Genomic DNA, 12,689 nt, shown 5'->3' with positions numbered 1-12,689 from the left:
GAGGCGGCGGGGCCGGCCGTGAGCGCCGAGGAGCCCGGCCGGGGGCGTGACTGCGGGGAGCCGGAGCGGCGGGGCCGGCGCCGGGTGATGCCCGCCGCCCTCGGGGAAGCCGGGCAGCCCAGCTCCGCGGGATCGCTTCATGCCGCCCACCGGCTTGGAGCCCGCCAGAATGAACAGGAAGAAAGGAGACAAGGGCTTTGAAAGTCCAAGGCCGTATAAATTATAAGTATTTTTTCCATCGCCCTTTCCTCTTCGGGGTTTTGCTCTCATCCGTTCTGTTGTGTGTTTGCGTGAAACTGACCTGGGCTTGGGAAACCTAGTGGGAAAGGAGAACCCACTCTCTGTGACGGAAATGCCATTTGTAGGGCGAAACGCCTTGCCCGACAGTGCAATTCAACAGATTTAATGCCCCTTGCAGGTTAATAAACCTTTTTTTCTTAAAATGCAAAACTGTATTTGTCCGAAGAAGTTTATTTTCATGGCTGTTGCTAAATTGAAAAGCAAGTTACCCAAATTTGTAGTATTTTAAAATGAAAGATACAGTGATTTTTGAGGTGCTTAGAACATAGTCTTTGCTTATACGTAGATAGAATTATGCTTCATTTTAATAATAGAAATATTTTTGTATTTTTTTTAATATACAACCCATCAGGTCGTCTGCATCAACAACATAAACTTCCAGAGAAAATCTGTTGTGGTAAGTACATTGTCAACAATTGTAAGCAGTAACAAATCCACCAGAGCACACACTGGCTTAACTTGGCTGCTAAGAGGCCAGTTTTGGGTTTTTTTTTTTTTTTTTTAAATACATTTTATTGATTTCAGAGAGGGAGAGAGAGAAACATCCATAAGAGTATCATTGATCGGCTGCCTCCTGCACGCCCCCTACTGGGGGATTGAGCATGTGCCCTTGACGGAATCAAACCCGGGACCTTCCAGTCCCCAGTCCAATGCTCTACTCACTGAACAAAACCAGCCAGGGCCCAGTTTTGTTTTTTTGTTTTTTGGCTGACGTGGTTTATGTGACATCGGGGGCTAATGAAATTTTAGATAAGGTGTTTGAAATCTAGTCCCCCCCCCCCCCCCCATTTAGATGTATAGATTTCGAATATGTTTCCATTCTAGGAAAGTCCTTGACAACCCAAGAACTTAATTTACTCTCTCAGGGGAACCTGTATTAAATAGACCAAAAATGTAGTGAGAGTTGGTTTTCTTTGAGGTATGGCATGAACTTTCCTCTCCAACTTACTTGAGGTGAGCTGTATAGATTTTTAAAATGTCGTATTTTACTAAGAATCATAGAATCTTGGATTTATAAGAATCCTTAAAGATTCATTAGGTCCAATTTTCTCATTTAAGGAATTTCTTTTTCAATATTCCTTGCATATGATTATTTACCTTATACCTTATGGAAGGATACTTTAGATGTGTTGTGTTGTATGAATTGGGCAGGGAAGATACAAGAATTAGGGAGTCTAGTTAAGAGGTTCCTGTACTAATCTAGGTTGTGGAAAGAAAACTGGGTAAAAAAATGTGGAACTTAATTGCTACAGTCTTGCTTTCTCTCATTGGTGTCAAGGCGAAAGTTGATATACACAGTTTCCTTATTCCTCCACCCTTTGCTTTTGCTAGCATTTCTTTTGGTCTGATCTAGACGTTCATTCCTATAGGATCTGCATCCTTGCTTGTTCTGTGTTTGAGCTGTTGCAGTTTTCCATTGACTAGGATGGTCAAGTGAGAGCTTAGAAGCAATCTGGTGAATGCCCTGGATTCCACATGTAATTTTTGTCCTATTGTATAGCACAGTGATGGCGAACCTTTTGAGCTCGGCGTGTCAGCATTTTGAAAAACCCTAACTTAACTCTGGTGCTGTGTCACATATAGAAATTTTTTGATATTTGCAACCATAGTAAAACAAAGACTTATATTTTTGATATTTATTTTATATATTTAAATGCCATTTAACAAAGAAAAATCAACCAAAAAAATGAGTTTGTGTGTCACCTCTGACACGGGTGTCATAGGTTCGCCATCACTGGTATAGCAGAACCTCAATTCCTGTTTGATCATTGGGATTAGTCATTCCAGCCAGTACAGTGACCGCTTTCTCTGCCTCTTGGTTCAGTGGTATAAGGAGCCTGAAGTGGTCAAGGGACAGTCTCAGCTTCCAGTTTAATGGGAACCATGACTGTGTGCCCTGGTGGTTGCATTTCTCCCTTGACCACTAGGACCTCTGAACACATTGAACCCAAGGTCACAAGGACAGGAAGCAAAAACCCTTTCAGTGGCCTTTTTGGTGCAATAGTGAAAATAGTCACTCTCACTTTACCCCTTGGTTCCCAGCTCTGTTTGAGCTGTGGAGAAGTGACCCTGTATATTGTCCACTAGCTTAAGAGAGCATCCTGTTGGAGGCCTTTTAATTGTTGCTATAACTGAGTCTTTAGTAATTGATCATGCCAGCTGCTTCTGAATGGTAGGGCATAGCACAAAACCAATACATTTTGTGTGTTTTAAGAGTCCATTGCCACACTTCCCTATACATTTGATTGGAAGTATGTACGGGTTATTGAAACACAGGTTTAAACTGTGTGGGTCCACTCATGTAGGTTTCTGTGTATAAGTGGACTGGCATGTTGTTCAGGGGTCAACTGTATTTTTCATCTGCAGCTGGAAATCTGCAGATGCAGAGGGCTGACTTAAGTGATACATGGATTTTTGACTGTGGATGGTTGGTGCCCCTAACCCCTGAGTTGTTTAAGGGTCAATTGTATATTGTAGTTAGGGAAGGAAAATCTAGAATACGTGTCTGTTCTTGTAAGGACAAATCACTGTCCCCCATGTATGATACGTACTCTCTAATGTTATTTTTCTACCAAGTGACTGGTCCTTTCTAGGAAAGTCCCATATTAGAAGCTTAATGTCATCTTCTGCTACTGGGAGGTGGCACTCAGCAGTGCCTTGGTGGGAGGAAGACCATGTCATTAGACTCATGCACAGCCTCCATTCTTGCCACCATGACCGCTTTGTATAGTGAGCAAGGTGGGCAGGGAAAGTGTCTGTGACATCTACTGGATAGATGATCTTGCCAGTTGATTTTTGAGGGCTCCTTCTGCAGTGGGTGCCCTCTGATGGTCATTTATGTGATAACAGCATGAATATTTTCTTATTATCCCTAGTCTAAGAAATCTATTCTTATACTTAACTTCTCACACCATTTTCTAATTTTCAGTGTTTTAATCTTGTGCTTTACAAGTCCCCGACCAGCCAGCCAACCCATGAGTATCTAACTGCCTGTGGATCAGTGTAGACGTGTACTTGAGGTCATCTCTACTGCTACAAAGAATGTACAACCAGATGTTTTTTTCCCAATGTTCTTTCCACTGTAGGATTTTCTTGCATTGTCTTTCAGGGTCACACTTCAGTGGTGCTAGAATTATTTATAATTCAGACTTGTGCTTTGTCCTATTCTGCTTGAACACGGGGAACTCTCCATGAGGCTATAGGTGTAGAATGAGGGAGAGGTGGAGAAGCAGTGGGAGCAAGTCCATTGGATTCTGAGTTACATGTTCATGCTGTTTGTTTGTGCTTTATAAATCTGCTTGGCCTAGTCCAGATGTGTTGTTTCCGTTTAAAAGTGGAAAGCTGCTGCACATGTCCAGTTTTATTCTTCAGAGCTTCATACTGTACTCAGTTCATGATAGTCATTTCAGGTAACATAGTCTTTCGGAGTCCCATGGTCATGTGTTCAGTCTCTGCTGCAGGGTCTAGTAGTAAACCAGTAGTTGCTTTGCAAATGGAAAATAGTTGTTGGCAGAAGAGGTCATGCCCATACTCCCTGGAATGTGCACTGCTGGGGTCCAGCCCCAGCGGGTCCAAGGGTCCCCAAAGGTGTGGACGGAGTCGGCGAATAAGGAATGGCGAAGTTCTGGTTAGGATCCAGCCAAGTTCTGGTTAGGATCTCCAACCAAGTTCTGGTGCCATGTTCTCTCGCTAGGTTCTCCAGCCAGGTTCTCCATGTTCTCCAGCCAGGTTCAGTCACCAGGTTCTTTAGCCAGGTTCTATCCAAGTTCTTTCCAGGTTCTCCTGCCATGTTCCAGCCAGATTCTCCAGCCAGGTTCTATGTAGGTTCTCTCGCCATGTTCTGTCTAGGTTCTCCAGCCAGGTTCTATCCAGGTTCTCCAGGTTCTCCAGCCAGGTTCAGTCACCAGGTTCTATCCAGGTTCTCCTGCCATGTTCTGTCTAGGTTCTCCAGCGAAGTTCTCCAGGTTCTTCAGCAAGGTTCTGTCCAGGTTCTTTTGCCATGTTCTCTCACTAGGTTCTGTCTCTAGGTTCTGTATAGGATCTCCAGCCAAGTCCTGTCTCTAGGTTCTGTGTCTAGGTTCTGTGTCTAGGTTCTGCAGCCAGGCTCTAGCCCGGATCTCCAGTCAGGTTCTGTCGCCAGGTTCTGTGTGTTGTTGTCTTGTTACATCTGTATTTATACCAGTTGATTCCAATCCTATCAATCTCTATTCCAAAGGTTAGGGCGTTTCTTATCTCCATTCAAGGGAGTAAAGATTATGTAGCTTAAGTGTGATTGTTTGTAGTTAAAGTGATTAACTACCCGCCTGGCACTTAGTTAAGGGGTTTTATCCCCTCCCTAACTTCAGGGAAAAATCCCTACCTGGGGAAACAACCTTTCTCGGAGAGGTGACCTTGGTTAAAACACATAGCGCCAAGAAGGTGAGCAAACATATTAAGAACAGTATGCCATATATGCCAGGTCCCTTGAAACAGCAAGGATGGATCGGCTCCCGGCAGTGCACCATCATTCTATTGGAAGCTAGATGTCTATCTGGTATGGACATTTCCAATACCATTGGATATGCTGAGTCGTAAGGCCCAGATGGCAGGGCAGCTTGAACCACAGCCTGCTTGAACCCTTTCTTACCTTGGACCCCTCTGTAAGCCTTATTGGTTATCTAGTAAGCAGTATGCCCAGAATCTGAAGAAACCCACCAAGTTTCATGCCTCTTTTTTTCCCCTCTTAGTGGGCAGTGCAAAATGAAGCAACTTCTCTTCACTTTAGGTCTATTTTTATATGCCTCAGACCACTGGAACCTTAGAAGCTTCATTGATGTGACAAGTCCCTGAACTTTCATGTGATTTAACTCTTACCCTCTGCCATCTGTATTTTTTTATTAAGGCATTTAGAGAACTTGTTATTCCTTTCTCACCAGGTCCAGTTAGCATAATGTTGTTAAAAAGCAGTGTAGCTCTCCATGGGCTATCCGGCAATTAAGGGACTTTTGGAGTATGCTTGACTGAGAAGGAGAGTTAACATTAATTGCTAGGTGACCGTGAAGGGCTTCTTCTATTTTGGAGGCAACTTGCCTCTGATTTTTTTTTTTTTTAAGAATTGGGGGTGGGAGAGCATTTGCTTGATAATTAGCTGCACCACTAGTTACCAAAAGCTGTGCTGATTTCCTGCAGTAAAAATTCTCCATCTGCAAACATGGTTGGCAAGTTTGTGATACTTCATTATCATTCTCCAAAACCTACTTGACTTGTACTGGCCAAATAATTGAGTTAAATGAAGATGTAGTAGGCACCTTTCAAATACCTGGTCACTAATCCCTGCAGTCCCCCAGGCATGTTTAGTTGCTTTGATTTACTATCTTAGGGAAGTGAAACAAGTGGTCCAGTGGTGTTTTTAGTCCTATTGTAATCTTCATTCCTTGGTCAGAGAATGAATATGAGGATTTGCTGAGTACTGAAGTATGTACTGTATGTTCTGGGTCTGGGAAAATAAGCACTAGTCCTACTCTGAGATAGACTTGAGCCATGACTTTAATACTTGACCTGCAAAGACGTCTAGTCTGACTAATAGAGTATGGTCTGGGAATCCAGGGATTAGTGTCAGTTCAGAAACAAGATATAATAACTCTAGGAAAAGGGCAAAAATTAATTCATTTGAGCTTGACATAGATTTCAAGATTTTAAAAGCAAGATATATGACATTTTAACATGTTTGTAGGCAGGGGGGAAAATTCTATATAGAGGGGAGATTGCAGTTGTAGGAGAGGGTAATTAATAGAGCAGGATTTCTGAAGATACTACGGAGAATCACCACTAGTAGAAGAATTCTTAAACAGGAGGGAATGATAGGTACATGTAACAGAGGGGGAAGATAATTGATAGATGGTGGAAGAGGGGTTGAAGTTAAGGATCTTGGGAGAATGGAGAAGAAAGTAGCCCTAAAAGGATTGTAGTGAGAAACTGGAGGAGATTGAGGAGCAGGAGAATTTAATGTGGCTGAACAGGAAGACTAGGAGAGAAGTATTAAGGGCAAAAGGATAGAAATTGTAGGCATTCTGAGCAGCGATGAGGTGTCTTCAAGAGTGTGATCTTGATTGTTGTCCCTTAATGGAAGTGAAGATCATAGGAATTGAAGTAAAGGAATTTTGAAGCTGTTACTCAATGGATCAGATATACCTTCAGTCAGGTAACTTGGAGTGATGGCAGAGATGGGTTAGAAAGGGAGAGTCTGAACCTTCAGTGAATGTTGGGGAATTTGGGAGGATAATATAACTTGTATGGCATAAACACAAAGGAAAAGAAGTAAAAAAAGAATAATAAAAACATTTATTAGGCATACATTAGATGCCAGCTATGATTTTAAGTGCTTTTTATGTATTAAATTGCTCCATTGTCATAACACTAAAAGGTAGATAGTGTCATTATTGTTTTACAGATGAGGAAACTGAGGCACAGAGAGCTAGAGTAACTTAGCCCAAGATTAGTAGTGGAGCTGGGATTTGAATGCAGGCAGTCTGTCTCCAGAACATGTACATTTAATTTGACAGTGACACTATACTACCCTTGCTCATTTACTACATGCTCTAAAATCTGTAAATGGTTCAGGAGTAGCAGTGGAAACTAGGTGTCCTGTTTTCCCCTCTAATTTATAGTGAATGAAAGAAAAAGTAGCTTCTTGTCAAGGGGGATTCAAGAGACATTTCATGTAAGGCTAGAAGGTAGAGGATTTTTTGAAAAAATTGAATGGCAACAGGGGAGGTTACTTAAAGTAGGGTAGAGGCTCTAGGAGGACGGGCAGCTCTGAGGTGGGGAGAGAGCAAGGAGCAAGGAGCAAGGAAGAGATGAGAGTGAGTGAGATGTTAGATGACCTGGGAGCAGTTACACCAGCTGCTAAGGATGCCAATCAATGGGACTGAGCATTGCAGGCAGGTACAGGTTAGGGCTCTAGTTGGTGTGAGAGACCTGATGATTCAAGGAGACTGGGCTTTCCTTATCTTCACGAAATACACATCATTCACTATTTTATTACTGTTAACCTTAGTTTAGTTCAGGGGTCCTCAAACTTTTTAAACAGGGGGCCAGTTCACTATCCCTCAGACCGTTGGAGGGCCGGACTATAGTTTAAAAAAAAACTATGAACAAATTCCTATGCACACTGCACATATCTTATTTTGAAGTAAAAAAACAAAATGGGAACAAATACAATATTTGTATTTGCATGTGGCCCGCGGGCTGTAGTTTGAGGACCCCTGGTTTAGTTTACTGTTAACCAAATCCTGTTCTTATGTCTCACCCATATAGCTAGCTGTTGACAGCACTTTTCATAATCTTTTCTGGTTTACTTTTGACATTATCTTGGTTCTGCTTGCTGTCTTTCAACTGATCCAAACTGATTTGTGTAGATTGGTAAATGCATTGCTGATGTGCTAATTAAGGGAATTTGAGTCTTCTTTCCTACAGTTGCTCACAGTTTACACCTTTAAACACAGATACTTCATCAACACTGTTTTTGCATTTGCTCTTTCTGTTCTCATTGGCTTTCTCATAGGTCTGTCCAGATGGTTTAGTTAAGGATGTATGGCTTTTCTCTTATTTTGGAAGGAGGGAAAAAAGCTACTGGATCTCTAGGTTTTTGAGCAGTTGGGTTGGATGTTATCTAAAGATTCTTGCATGTATTTTAAAAGCTTTACACTGAGACATGGCATAATGGATGGAAATCAGTTGGAATCATTTAGAAGTGGATTTGAATCTTAATTTTCCATTTGTTAATATAATTTCTAAACTGTTATCTGTAAATGTATAACATAGTCCTTATCTTTTAAAGTTGTTATTGGAATTAAAACATAGAAAAGTAGTATAATATCTGGTGTATAGTAGTGCTCATTAAACAGTAGCCATTATAATTGTTATAATCTAGCCTTCTATGTTTATTGCCTACATTTCATCTTAGCTATTCCTGTTGCAGCCTCTGAGATTTTTCTCTTCACTTTGCAGCCCCTAAAATGTTACTGTTATATGCCCTCCCATATTTTGTGTTTGAGAACATCAGTATTCAACCCTAACATATCTAACTTACTGGACAGATATTCCATGTTTCATTGGTCTGTCTTTCCCATTTGAACACAAGAGGGTGGTGGTCAGTCAGTGTATTTAGCTGTCTCTCATGTCTTAAGTACATTGTTCAGATAGATTGCTCACCACACAGCTAACATGGTAGAACTACATGTGTATGGTCTCTGGGTCTACTTCGTTGGAACTCATCCAGCATCTTGAAGTATCTGCTGCTCTAAGAGGCAGCAACAGATTTCCCCTACTTTTCTGAGTATCCCTTGTAGCTCTTGCCTCTTCACATTTCTGATTTATCTCTCATTAGTAGTGACTCATACTTGTTAGCTTCATTGATGTAGTTTTTTTTTATACTATTTGGGGAGGGGGGGAAGGTTTTTTCACTCACTGACATGGTTTTGATTCTCTTTCTGCTCTGTCATTCTTTTTTCCTTCCTCTCTGTTTGGGTTCCAGTCTGATTAGAAATTATTACATTTGAGAGTAGTGAGTCCTTTTACTTTTTCCCTAGCAGATGGTTTAATATTCACTGGTAGTGAATGTGAACCACCAGGATGATAAAGCATACATAATTTATTTCCACTCTGTCACTAGGACAGTGATGGCGAACCTTTTGAGCTCGGCGTGTCAGCATTTTGAAAAACCCTAACTTAACTCTGGTGCCGTGTCACATATAGAAATTTTTTTATCTTTGCAACCATAGTAAAACAGAGACTTATATTTTTGATATTTATTTTATATATTTAAATGCCATTTAACAAAGAAAAATCAACCAAAAAAATGAGTTCACGTGTCACCTCTGACACGCATGTCATAGGTTCGCCATCACTGCACTAGGACATGTTTGAAATGAAGATAGTTGGAGAGCACTTGTATGTACTATATATAGCTATTTGGGATTATGGAGTGTACTGTGTGAAATCAAAGAAATATGTTCTAAAACATACCAATCTTAATTATAATGAAATTATTATTATTATCTTTACAGGGATTTGTGGAACTGACTATATTTCCCACAGTTGCAAACTTGAATAGAATCAAGTTGAACAGCAAGCAGTGTAGAATATACCGAGTAAGGATCAATGATTTAGAAGCTGCTTTTATTTATAATGATCCGACATTGGAAGTTTGTCACAATGAATCAAAACAGTAAGTTATACACTATAAAAGTTGCTATTTCTAACAGTCCTTTTTTTCACATGATTTGATTAATTTTTTCAGTTTAGTTTTCCAAGATTATTATTAGACTCTGGTTCCCAGGTTTGTTTGCTTTTTTTCTAATTATAATTTCTGTTGCTTTTGCCACTCTGCACGTTCAGTTTAAAAAATTTTACTAGCTCTGCCCAACATAGTAAATTATTAAGTTTTCCTTCTTCAGTCTACAGTTTTAAAGAAGTACTATTGAAGAACTTTAAATAAGTTTTCTTAGCCATTTTTTTTACTTTTGATGTTTTAAAAAATATTTACTTCATAAATATTAAATGTAATTTTTAATAAGTTAGATGGTCATCAATCTATAGACCAGAGACTACTTTAAAATATTCTATAAAGTATTTTAATTACTTTAGAATATCATATAAAATACTGAGTCTGAAATATCTCATTCTTTAACTTAAATAAATATTGCATGTCTTGAAGCTACTTGTGATTTTTATCAGTAAACATGTTGTGATCAATTTTTTATGTTCTGCTTTTTTCATTTAAATATTTTGTTTTCACTTTTCCATGCTTAATATGATAGGCTTCATTTTTTATTATTTTTATGGTCGGTTAACATTCCGCTTAGTCTGCTGTAGTTTGAATGGTTATTTTCTAGTTGTTTGGCATGTGTACAATTTCCAGTTGTTGTGATCATAAGTAATGTTGAGTAAGTATTTTGGAACAGATTAGTTTTTTTTGCATTTGAATTATAGGATTATCATTGTTAAGGCTCTTCTTAGCATTTTACTTGATTGTGTTCCAGTAAGATTTGTACTGATTTAAATACTGGCACTTTTGTTTTCAAAGCTTTGATAGAATTGGCTTATATCATTTCTGTGATTCTCAATGTTTTGGGGTAGAATGTTCCAAACTATAAAATCTTTTTTTTAAAAATTATAAACTGTTAAGTACTTATCTAGATGTGTAATAAGTGCATTAAGGCAGCAGTTTCTCAAAGTATGATTCCCAGACAAGCAGCATCAACATCACCTGGGAATTTGTTAGAAATGCAAATTCCCAAGCATTACCCCAGAACTACTGACTGAAAACTAGGGGTGGGGTCCTGCAGTTTGTGTTTTTATAGCCTGTCAGGTGATTCTGATACAAATTAAAGCTTGAGGATCACCATCTAAAGCAGTGATTCCCAACCTTTTTTGGCCATGCCCCACCTAAACATCTCTAAAATCCTGATGGCTTCCCCTGTGACATACAATTCTTATTATTCAAAAAGTAAACTATTCACGTGGAGGAAGCCTAAAAGGCCATTAACTTGGTCTAAATAAGCTTCCAAAGAACATGGCATCCATGAAAAAGAAAAATAAAAGAATGAAAGGACAGTTGAAGTACTGAGGAAGAAATCACTAAGAAATTGTTTTTAAAAAATAATGTGAAGTGATAGGAAAAAATAGCGAGTAAAGTTTCAAAACATATAATAGAGAACTGAAATGCATAAATATGTCACAATATATATTTATATACTGTATATGAGGCCCCTAGAACCACAAGAAAAGCTAAAAATTCACTGTTAATAACTCATTCTTGAATTGCCCCCCTTAAAAATCAAATTCGGGCGTGTGCCCCATATTGGGAACCACTGATCTAAAGGGATTGGGAGGGTTGAGAAAGGAAGTTTATCTCTAGATACTTATGATCCAAGTAATCACTGGTTTAGAATATTTCTAACTTAGAGAAGAGAAGAGAAAATGGTGCTGGGAAAATTCAGGGAATCTCTGAATTGCTCCTGTGCCTTCCCATTTCATAACGGTGATCGGTTGTTGAAATTACATTGCTTTTAAAGCCATACTTGTAGAACTGACATAAAAGGACTTACTACAAAATCATCTGCATCCTCTTTTCCCCAGAAAAAAGCCATCTGCCTTTGGAGTAGTAACTATATATGGAAACTAATGAATGTAAAAAGCAGCTGTAACAGGGCAAGTGGATGAGCCATTGCCTTGCCAGAGGCCAAAGTGCTACCCTGTCGAGCCTAGAACTCTGAATTTGATGACAGGGTTAAGAAGCCTCTCCATCTGCCAGTCAGGTCTCAAAGAAGATAACCTGTGGCATTACAATGACAAGAACAGTGACCCCAAATATGTTGAGGGAGCAAGCTTTACTTTGCTATGGTTATTGTGAGGTGTTGATATCCCTTAAAAATTTCCCCTAGTAATAAATAGGGAAGGTGCCTCATCAATTTTAGTTTTATAAGTAAAGAGAAGGAAGTCATGAAGGAGAATCTTTTCCAAGGTTAGGAATTTGGGGAAGATAGAATATACCTAAAATTTTCTTTTCAGCAAGAGCCAGAGCTCAGTCATGGTCACTTAATAAATCTTTGCTTACTACATCAGTTTTTTTGCATAGCTCTAGAATTTTTTTTTTTTTTTAAAGATAATACGGTCTCTCTCTTTTTTTTTTTTTTTTTTTAATATATTTTATTGATTTTTTACAGAGAGGAAGGGAGAGATAGAGAGTTAGAAACATCGATGAGAGAGAAACATCGACCAGCTGCCTCCTGCACATCTCCTACTGGGGATGTGCCCGCAACCCAGGTACATGCCCTTGACCGGAATCGAACCCAGGACCTTTCAGTCCGCAGGCCGACGCTCTATCCACTGAGCCAAACCGGTTTCGGCACAATTATGTCTTTTTAAAAAAAAAATACATTTTTATTGATTTTTAGAGGAAGGGAGAGGGAGAAACATCAATGTGAAAACGAAACACGGATTGGCTACCTCCTGCGTGCCCCCTACTCAGCATCGAGCCCCCAACCAAGGCATGTGTCCTAACCAGGAATCAAACCGTCAACCTTTTGGTGCATGGAATGCCCAACCAACTGAGCCACACCGGCAGGGCCCAGTGATGTTCCTTGTAGCTAATTTATTTGTTGAGCCCAGGATCCAATCAGGATCATGCACTGCATTTCTCTGTCAATTTCTTCAGATTCTTTTTATTTGGTAGAGTTCTTCAGACTATGTGCCCCTTCCCAACTTCCATGTCATAATTTGTAGGTAGTTAAATATTATGGTGGGAAGAAGTAGAAATTGGAACAGAATTTTGAAATACTCTAGGGCAGTGGTCAGCAAACTGCGGCTCAGCCAACCGAAGCTTTCGAGCCACATGCAGCTCTTTG

At 39.7% G+C, this 12,689-nt stretch overlaps 1 protein-coding gene across 15 annotated transcripts in view; it reads left to right on the top strand.

The window, feature by feature from the left end:
• Window positions 1-4: 4 nt before the first annotated feature.
• Window positions 5-12,689, top strand: part of TAF2 (TATA-box binding protein associated factor 2) — a 73,097-nt gene continuing 60,412 nt past the window's right edge. For 7 of the 15 annotated variants that reach the window (XM_023750943.1, XM_023750944.1, XM_006085244.3 and 4 more), the window contains exons 1-3: window positions 5-222; window positions 643-697; window positions 9,348-9,508. In XM_023750943.1, the coding sequence (XP_023606711.1) occupies window positions 140-222; window positions 643-697; window positions 9,348-9,508 (299 nt within the window). In that variant the 5' untranslated portion in view covers window positions 5-139. Of the gene's footprint in view, window positions 223-642; window positions 698-9,347; window positions 9,509-12,689 lie in introns of those variants that run through there. The other 8 variants (XM_014452676.2, XM_023750945.1, XM_023750952.1 and 5 more) reach the window with 7 other exon arrangements.

Source organism: Myotis lucifugus, unplaced genomic scaffold, assembly GCF_000147115.1.
Source record: "Myotis lucifugus unplaced genomic scaffold, Myoluc2.0 scaffold_17, whole genome shotgun sequence".
Classification (NCBI taxonomy): Eukaryota; Metazoa; Chordata; class Mammalia; order Chiroptera; family Vespertilionidae; genus Myotis; species Myotis lucifugus.
This window is presented reverse-complemented; position numbering and strand designations above follow the sequence as displayed.